Below are 10421 nucleotides of genomic sequence, written 5' to 3' on the forward strand. Positions count from 1 at the left end.
TATTAAAATAGCCTTTCTAAAGTAGAAATCCTTTCAAAGACATCCCTGCTAGAGGATCAAAGAGTTACTGCTCTCCAAGACTTGAGTAATTTACTCCACATGCTTGAAAGTCTCCTTCTCCATAGTTTCTTAGACTGGACTTTTGCTGAAAAAAAGGAAAAAGGTGGGCAGTTTTTCCATTTATGGAAAAACTGAGTTCTACTTCCTATCATGAAGCACACTCTTTGAAAAGGTGTTTATGGACTGATAAATATGAAGTTTTGTAACCATCACAATTATAGGAGTGTTGGGGTGGCTCAGTCAGTTAAGCGTGGACTCTTGATTTCAGCTCAGGTCATGATCTCGGGGTCCTGAGACTGAGCCCCACATCAGGCTCTGCACTCAGCAGCAAGTCTGCTTGTCCTCCCCCGCCCTCTCTGCCCTTCCATGCGCATGCACGTGTGTGCACAGCTCTCTTTCTCTCTCTCTCTAAAATAAATAAAAATAAAATCTTTAAAATTTATTTTAAAAAAACTATCACAATAGTAAGTTGAAGGTTTTGTGGTGCCAGGTGTTAACTAAAATTTAAAATTTTCCGATTAGGGCAAAATTTAAGAGATGGAGACAAAATTTAGAATGTCAACTAGACTAATACTTATGTTCTCTTTAACTGAATTTAAAGTGAAGAAAGCGAGAGGTTGGGTGTAATAAATGCAATTCACCGGTGACATTAAAACTTCACGCTCAAGGGGCACCTGGGTGGCTCAGTGGGTTAAAGCCTCTGCCTTCAGCTCAGGTCATGATCCCAGAGTCCTGGGATCGAGCCCCACATCGGGCTCTCTGCACAACAGGGAGCCTGCTTCCCTTCCTCTCTCTCTACCTGCCTTTCTGCCTACTTGTGATCTCTGTCTGTCAAATGAATAAATAAAATCTTAAAAAAAAAAAAAAAACAACACTTCATGCTCAAAACAACGGGATGTGGTGAACAGCAGACTGCTCTCTGCTTACCTCTTCGTAGACCTTCTGAGCGTTGTGATTATCACCTATCAAGAGATACCCCACTCCAAGGTCGTTCTTTAAAGACATATCATCAGGAAACAGCTGAACTAACTTCTGTAGGGTAATCAGGGAGCCTCTCATGTGACCTGATTTGGTGTGAAGAGGAAAAAAAAAGAAACTCAACAGAAATAAAAGCAGATCCTGGTCATCTTCGTATTGAGTCTACAAAGCACAAGAGACACGAGAGACTATCATTTTCTGAGTTCACCAACATTTATCTTCTTATGTCAAATGCCCTCTTTGAAAAGTTTTATCAATTCCTTGTTAAAAAACAAACAAACAAACTGTTTCACTGGGTTATCTTTGGTTTGTTACAATTAATTTTGATTTTATGAATAGAGAGAAAATAAAAAGCCTAAAGGATTTTGGGTGTAGCACCCTCTGTGAAACTTGAAAAAAGGCACTGGGGTATATCCCTCATGCTAGTTCCAATTAAGTGTCTTCATCTCCAGGTAATGAATGAATGACCTAGTCGAGGAGCAAGAAGACATCAGCTGGTATTATGGGACCCTCTGGTGGATGATAGGATGCTATGCACAATAGGAATCATGAACACCCCAGCCTCTGTCAAGTTTTAAGGCTATGTGATGGAAACTTAAAATTTCTGGGGCCAACTGTCATTCCTCCTCACCACAGTTGAAAATAAATTGAATATGGGAAAATGTGCAAAATAAGACCAGTATACATGATAAGATAACTTCCCTAAAGGGTTCAGCTGCCCACAAACTAAGTATTAGCCAAGAGTATGATAGGACTATCAATAAGCTCATACAGTTGTGGGTCCTGCTAACAGATACAACTACCTGGCATAAAACACCACCCAGCTTATTCCACGGCCTTCTTCCCATTACTAGCCGATTTTGGATTGGTTAGCTTGGTGATTTATCCCCTCACGCACAAATCTGACTTTACTTTTCTATACATTCCCTTCCCCCTCATCTGGCCAACTTAGTTCATACTTTTTTCTCTGCTCCTGTATTTCCCTTATTAACCATTGCAAAGGTCTGGGTAAACATCCCTCCAGCTGCCCTTCCTGTCTCCTTTACTCTGCATCATGCAGCCCTGCTCTTCTGGGAGTAAACTTCACCCCCTTGTCACCTTCAATAAAATCTTCTTCCTACAATCCCTTCCTTATACAACCTCTTCTTATGAACTTGCCTCATTCTCATTTGGAGGAAGATGAGACTATATTCAAGATGGTTGCAGAAGGGGGTTAGAGGTATTAGTAGATTCTTTCCCCAGGGCCAGGAATAAGGGGAGGCAAGTGAGGTGCTCAATGCAAAGTTTATGAGGCTGCCAAAAATTCAGTCATCCAGAGGCGTGATGTTTTTATACATTCTTTCTAAAAATCAAAATTAATGTAAAAAATCCACAATGGACAAAATATCAAAATTTGAAGGACAGAATGAGTAAACAGAGTTTAACCAAGGCATATTGGAGCCTGAGGCAAGAGGAAAGCTCAGTGCTACTAATTTTGTACCCGAGGCAACTGCCTCCACTGAGTCCCAACCTTGCCTTTCCCATCCTGTGGGTGCTGTATGTTTTCCTTCTTCTGGACTAGTCCATTTGCATAGAAATTTAATGGACTCTTTCTTCTAGTTTCTAATCATCCCTTGGGTTCTACTCCTATCAGACTTAGGTCATTTACCAAAGTGACACAAGTACTCTTAATCCTAGCCCTCAGGAAACTGGTAACAGGGTCAGTTGGCCTCTGGTATCACTTAGATGAGCCTCTCCTAGTGGCATCAATGACTGTTCATGTAACGTATCAGGCCACTAGCACCCGCCTGATAGGTAACACCTGGCCTAGACGCTTCCATCTGGTTTCCTGATGACAAGTTAGGTGGAAGAGAATCAGAAGCCTGGTCATAATGAAGTTAGGTCCGAGCTAGTCTTACTTGCCTTTGGCCCCGGCACTTTGGTCAGAGAGGAGGATGCTCTATGCTGCTCTTTGCAAAGCAGTGGCAAATTTACTTAGAGATTTTAAAAGGCTTTTCCTCTATCATTTTCCTTGGTCTAGAGTCAAACTTTATAGGCAAAATTTTTAGTGTCTGGAACTTCTAATATTCCATCTTTTATAAAAACTGTTCTACAGGGGCATCTGGGTGGCTTAGTCAGTTAAGCAGCTACCTTTAGCTCAGGTCATGATCCCAGGGTCCTGGGATCAAGCTCCACGTTGGGCTCCCTGCTCAGGGGGAGCCTGCTTCTCTCTTTCCCTCTGCCTGCCCCTCTGCCTACTTGTGCTCTCTCTCAATCTCTTGTCAAATAAATAAATGAAATCTTTTTTAAAAGCCAAGAAAACAGAAAAATTGTTCCATTGATAATCTCAACACCCATGAATAGATCTGTTATTGTTAAGAGAGAAAAGAGTCTGGCACAGCAGGAAGAGTTTTGATCCCAGACCCATTAATTTATTAGCTGTGATTCCTTAGGCAAATTATCCAACCTCCCAGCATCCCATCTACATCAGCTTTAAAATCGGTGGGTAGGAGGGTAGTGGGGAAAGGTGGTGAAATACCATCTGCATCTCTGTAAGTATTAAGGTCAGGACCATTTCTGTCTAGGATCCATTCGCGTAAATTACCTGAAAGTAGTTATGAAACTCAGGTTCCCTCCTAGGTAGCTAAGCTCTTCTAAGAGCACAGAGCACGGCATTTGGGGCTGAACTAACTCTTATTGTCTTACCCAGAAACTGCTGTCTGTCTGAGCGCCGCTTCAAGGTCAGCTTCAGCAAGTCTGTGGGGACATCAGGCAGGCTGGCCACCTCCTGGTAGGTTTCGATGGCCCCACGCAGCACCTCGTTGCTCCTTCTTTTCTCAGCCAGATCGTCTTCACACTAGAGGAAGTCCCCACAATGGGTAAGTGTCCCATGACAGGCTGTATTTGTAATCATCCAAAATATACATGTAATGTCAATTTCTGGACATGCGGGAAAAGCATTTTGAGACAGATTAAAAACTCTTTATCAAGAGATTAAAAAGCAGACAGAGAAAAGCGACGCAACGTGCTATCTCAATAACATGAAGACCAGTCAGCTACCAAGCTACAGATGAGAAAAAAATATAAAAGGAGGAATAATTAATGTATGCTGGGTTGACAGAGATATGTATCATGCTTCACATTCATATTTCAAAGACAGGGCTCCAGTCCGGACTTCGTGTTTCTCGGCAGTTTGTCTGCATGTTCACGCATTCATTCAACAACTATAATCCAGGAGCTACGTGGCAGGCAAAGTAAACAAAACAAATAAAGCTCTTTTTTCATTCTGCTTCATTACGAAGAGAAAGACGATATACAAATCAAAGTACTATGTGTCTGGTGGCCACGAGTGCTGGGGACCAAAAACAAAGCAGGCTTCGGAGTGCCGACGGTGGGGCAGTAGGAAGAGTTAGTTCAGGCAGGCTGACCAGGAATGAACTGAAAGAAGAGAGGGAGTGAGGCATGAGGCTATCTGGGGAAGAGCTTCCAAGGCAGAGAATATAGCAAGAGCGAGGCCCTGGGTGGGGAAGTGAGGGGGAGAGGATAGGCGGGTGCAAGATGGGCGGCAAGGAGGGGGCTGGCGAAGGAGCGGTGGTCGGGTAATGAAGAACGTGGTAAGCCATTGCCAAGTCCACTAGACTGCCACGACATGAGATGGAAAGACACCAGGTTGTTGGTTTTATTATTTTTTTAAATTTAAGATTTTATTTATTTATTTGACAAACAGAAAGAGGTTACAAGTAGGCAGAGAGGCAGGCAGAGAGTAGGCAGAGAGGCTGAGCAGAGAGCCTGATGCGGGGGTCAATCCCAGGACCCTGAGATCATGACCTGTGCTGAAGGCAGACACTTAACCCAGTGAGCCACCCGGGCGCCCCGACACCGGGAGTTTTTGACATGATCTGTTGTATGTGGAGTGGATCACACCTGTAGTGGGAGGGAGACCAGACTGAAAGGGCTGTGGATGAGCACAGCGGCCAGATATGGTGCTCTAGCAGGACCCCAGACCCAGTGATGAGGATGGTTTGGACCACGGTGGTAAGAATGAGGCGGTAGGAGGTAGGGAGATTACAGATACATTTTGAAGGTCAGAGCCAGCAGGTTTGCAGGTGGGCAGAAATGCGACAGAAAGGGAGGGAGAGAGGTCAAGGAAAAATTCAAGGGTTTTGGCTTGAGCGATACCCAGGGGGAACTGCCATCCCGAGAACGGGAGGACAGGGCAGTAACAGGTTTGTAGGCATTCAGAATCAGGAGTTCCGTTCTGGACATATTAAACCCAACACCCATTAGGTACCCAAGTGCAGATGCTGGATAGAAAGGTACATATATGCATTTGTGGTTCAGGAAAGAAGTCAGAAAGACTGGAGAGGATCTGCATAAAGGACTGAGTAAGGTAAGAAGAAAATAACCACAAGAAAGTGTTCTGGAGGTTAGGGGACAAAAGGTTTCAAGAGGGAGTGATCCGTCATGTTAGAAGGGACACCAGGTTGAACATCTTGGCTGGATTGGGCAATGTGGCACCTCTGATGGCCCTGACCATCTGGGACATATGGGACAACTGGGGACCCGTAAGAGGATGGAGCAGGACCAGAGGAAACCAGGAGGGAAGGAGGTGCAGACAACCCTCAAAGGGAAGCAGAGAAATGAGCCAGTAGATGGAGGGGAATGTGGAGATCAGGGAGAGGGATTTGTTTCTGTTACCAATGCGAAATATAACAGCATGCTTCAAAGCTGATACAAAAGAGTCAGTAGAGAGGGAAAATGTGATGATACAGAAGAAGCCACAAAAATCAGCATGCTTTCCTTCAGCAGGTGGGAGAGGATGGGAAAGGGGGCTGGAACTGTTCATCCCCGCTAACAGGTGGGAAGGCAGAGCACAGGGCAACAGGTGGAGGTGGGCCCTCAGTGCTGTAGCGGGAGCACATGGAAGTTCTCTCTGGATACTTTTATTTTCTCCAAGAAATAAGCAAGATTCTTTGCAGGAGATTGAAAATGGGGAGTGAAATGCTACAGTGATAAAGAGGGGAATGTGTAAAATGGTGGTCAAAATCTCACCCGATTTAGTAAACTATAATTTGAAGATTACCACTTGAGGAAAAATGATACCAGTTAGAGGCTAGAAGTCGCATATAAAATGTTTTTCTCCTAATACCCTATGTAACATGTTCAGCTGTTTAAAATAAAGGGTGTGCAGCAGTCAATATATACAGCTTCCTGAAGAACCAGAGTAAAGCATAGCTCCACAATTTGAGGGCATGGTAAGAAAATGAGACATTCCTCCCTGATCCCAAAGCAAAAACTAGTAAGATTCAGCATAAATTGTTAATATCTGCAGAGAGCTTGTCAGAAAATAACACCTCAAAGAAATAACCTGTTATGTGGACTGATCAGGTAAGTTACACCAGATGATGAGGGCTAGGACTGAAGCAGAGAGAAAGAGAGAAGTGGACAGACTTATAATAAAGGAAAAGTGTTAAGACAAAAATCTCTGGATTGAAAAAGGGCAATTTACCCTTGCTTGATAGAAAAAAGCTTCAGAGTATACCGCTATCTGTTCATATCTGTAAATGGGCTGTCTCCATTATAGACTTATCTGCCAGGAGAAAGAGTTCAAGGTTAATGACTCACACTGGCCATCCTGCCCCTCTGGCCTTCGGTATATTCATATGCTGGCTTTTCTGTTCAGGCATCAGTTTCTTGTGAGTTTGGCTATGGTGAGTTACTCTCCAAAACATGATTATTCATAGATGACGTCTGAGAGTGATGGAGTCCTGGAACTGGGATAGCCCTTTGAGACCACATAGTTCACCCTCTTCAAGCTGGAGTCCTGGCTTTGGGTATCTACCAAATAGAGCCTGGATCTGGAGGGTCAGGTCAAGGTTACTGCGAGGACAAATGTCTACCAAGGTAATCCTTCCTTAAAGAAATCAGAGTATCAAGCTAAACCCAATCTAAAAAGAGAGGAAGATGATACAATTTATATACTTTGTTTCCTCCATTCCTGGCATCTCAAATTTCTTTATTTTAACAAAGTAAAAACATTTTACAACTTCCAGAATTGGGAAAATCTTGGTATTAAAAATGACATCTCCATCTTAAATTCTTTTGAATGAAAGTAATAGACTTGGCTTTGAAAATCAAAATCATATAGATTGATCATTATCAGTTTAGCACCTGTACATAAAATGATTTGGGCAGAAACTGAACATTTGTTCCAGGATGTTAACACCACAAAGCCTTCTGTTGACTTGAACTAATTAAACCATCCAAACTTCCTAGGAGATGTGTCATTTTCTGCCTCAGAGGCATTAATGGTTTGTGAAGATAATAAAGTGAATTGAATTTACGATTTAAGATGTTGTATCTGATGTTCAGGGAATTTGGTCAGAATTGATTTTCACGGTGATCCAAGGAATCAGACAGTATCAGTGATGCTTCAGAATTATAGATCATATTTGGGCACCTGGGTGGCTCAGTGGGTTAAGCCACTGCCTTTGGCTCAGGTCATGATCTCACGTCCCGGGATCGAGTCCCGCATCGGGCTCTCTGCTCGGCAGGGAGCCTGCTTCCTCCTCTCTCTCTCTCTGCCTGCCTCTCTGCCTACTTGTGATCTCTCTCTGTCAAATAAATAAATAAAATCTTTAAAAAAAAAAAAAGAATTATAGATCATATTTAACTTAATGTTGCTACATTTTACAAGTTTGTTGGGGTATTTAAAAAAATTTGTTGGGATATTCCAGTGTAATTGTGTGATGTGCAAACAAAGGATGGAAAAGTCATCATTTCTTCCTCCCTATAAAATCCAGCTTCTTTTGAACTCTGATTTTTAAAATTTCTATGCATTTACAATTTCTTTTAAATTACTCTTTTAAAATTTAATTTACCATGCCTAAATTTTGCTTTATGCCACATTAACATTAATATCAATAACACCTTGTAGCACAATAGTTTAGAGATAAAAATTTTGCCTTAGGCCTAGCTCTCAAATTCCTACAGTTAAATAAGGATATAAATCCAGCAATCACCTTGGGTGACAGCACCACATTTATTTGGACTTTGGCCCCCACAATTACTACCACATACAAAAAAAAATTTCTAAAGCACAAAGTACTTTTTGTCACAATTAAGTTAACATTTGCATCAATCTTTTTTCTTTCTAGTGTTCTCTAATCAAATGACTAATCAAATGTTCTCTTAATCAAATGACTGCCAATACTAGTAATGAAGCTCATCACTTAAATGAACAGGCATGGTTTTTTGGTAACACATTCACTCTTGCCTAAGACCAACGCAGCTTAGCAATTTTGGAGGATTACTGACCAAATTCACGATATAACTGCTGTCTGCTACCCCTGGTCCGTACCATGGATAGGAGAAATGTTTTTGTGTTACTTTTTCACAACCTAAATTTATTAAAATTTAGGGGCGCCTGGGTGACTCAGTGGGTTAAAGCCTCTGTCTTTGGCTCAGGTCATGGTCCCAAGGTCCTGGGATCGAGCCCCACATCGGGCTCTCTGCTCCGTAGGGAGCCTGCCTCCCTCTCTCTCTTTGCCTGCATCTCTGCCTACTTCTGATCTCTGTCTGTCAAATAAATAAATAAAATCTTTAAAAAATAATAATAATAAAATTAAAATGATTTTTAAATTTATTAAAATTTAATTAATAAAATTTAACTAATAAGTTTTTAATAGGGAGATAAGAAGAATTCGAGGATCTGGAACAAGTGGTTGCCACCTTTAGCTCTGAGCAAAACATGTTTGTTTTTCCATAGATATGTTAGGTCCGATGTGAGTGCTGTATACAAGTCACTGCACTGACCTCTCCCCAAAGGGTGTTGTCAGGTTCTGCGTCTGGAAAATTTCTGTAGCTTTGCGCCTTTTGTTTCCCAGTAGGGTTGAGAATCTCACCCCTCCAGGCTGGGCTGTGGGAGCTTCACTGCCAGACACATTGTCTATCAGGCCAGGCTTTTGTCCTGAATTCCAGACTTCATAAAATTCAATGTCTCCTTGACATGTCCACTTGACTGTCCAATAGGCATCACAAACTTTATAGGGCGAAAAGCGAATTCTTGACTTCCTAGACCTGTTCCTCTACCCTTTTTCCCTGTGAGCAACCAGCTCTCTCTCTCCTCCTCTGGCCCAACCCCAAACCCAGGACTCCAGTCCTGTCTTCTCTGATCCCTACACCCAAGCCAACAGGAAGCCCTCCCCACTATCTCCCCATCGCCACAGCCATGGCCACAGTCCAGGCCAGTGCTCCCTGCGTACACCTACAGTCGTCCCCTATGCTTCTTGCTTCTACTGCTGCCCCTTTAATCTATCCCCTGCCGAGGAACCAAAACGATCTTTATGAAAAAACAAGATGGCCAAGTCCATGCAGAAACCCTGCAAGGCTTCTCAGGGCACAGAGAATATCATCGGTGAGGCCCTGGGCCCCCTTGTCCCACGTCACCCTCCCTCAGCACGCCCTTCTTTCTGTTCTTGAGTTTCTTATGCCAACATGACTTCCCAGTATCAGGTCTTTGCCCTCATTGTTTCCTCTGCCTGCCCAGCTCCTTCAGCTGCCCTGTCACGCTTCAGCCATTCGTCACCTCAGTAGAGAGGCCTTTTCTTTCTTTCTTTTTTTTTTTTAAGATTTTATTTATTTATCAGAGAGAGAGAGAGGAAGAGAGAGCGAGCACAGGCAGACAGAAAGGCAGGCAGAGGCAGAGGGAGAAGCAAGCTCCCCGCCGAGCATGGAGCCCGATGTGGGACTCGATCCCAGGACGCTGGGATCATGACCTGAGCTGAAGGCAGCTGCCCAACCAACTGAGCCACCCAGGCGTCCCGAGAGGCCTTTTCTGATCAGCGTATCTGAAGCATTGTCTGCCCCGTCACCCTCAAGCTTCATAGCTCACAGCCAGAAAAATCTTAATAGGTATGCTCTCCTTTTCTTTATGACGTATTTTACACAAGATGATCTAATATATTTATGTTTAATATGTTATAATATCCTTAACTATATATTTCTATATATATTTATTCAGGCCCTGGCTCAAATGTCACCTCGTCGATAGACTTCTCCCAAACACCCTAGCCCACATATCAACTCCCTCACACATCCTGTGGCGGTATCTGCTTTTTACAGGTTCTCAGCACTTCTCACTGACAAGCATATATATATATATATTTTTTTTTCTATTTTGAAATAGTAACTGATGGGTTATATTTGCTTTTAATAATTCTTTTTTTTTTAATTTTTTATTTTTTATAAACATATATTTTTATCCCCAGGGGTACAGGTCTGTGAATCACCAGGTTTACACACTTCACAGCACTCACCAAATCACATACCCTCCCCAATGTCCATAATCCCACCCCCTTCTCCCAAACCCCCTCCCCCCGGCAACCCTCAGTTTGTTTTGTGAG

At 42.8% G+C, this 10421-nt stretch overlaps 1 protein-coding gene across 4 annotated transcripts in view; it reads right to left on the reverse strand.

Annotated features, from left to right (window-relative positions):
- Positions 1-10421, reverse strand: part of ASPH (aspartate beta-hydroxylase) — a 219281-nt gene that overhangs the window by 58493 nt on the left and 150367 nt on the right. For all 4 annotated transcript variants that reach the window (XM_059394635.1, XM_059394634.1, XM_059394636.1 and 1 more), the window contains 2 exons: positions 3724-3874; positions 988-1124 (listed from right to left, as the gene is read on the reverse strand). In XM_059394635.1, coding sequence (XP_059250618.1) covers positions 988-1124; positions 3724-3874 — 288 coding nt within the window. The remainder of the gene's footprint in view (positions 1-987; positions 1125-3723; positions 3875-10421) is intronic.

This window comes from Mustela nigripes, chromosome 3 (genome assembly GCF_022355385.1).
Source record: "Mustela nigripes isolate SB6536 chromosome 3, MUSNIG.SB6536, whole genome shotgun sequence".
Taxonomy (NCBI): domain Eukaryota; kingdom Metazoa; phylum Chordata; class Mammalia; order Carnivora; family Mustelidae; genus Mustela; species Mustela nigripes.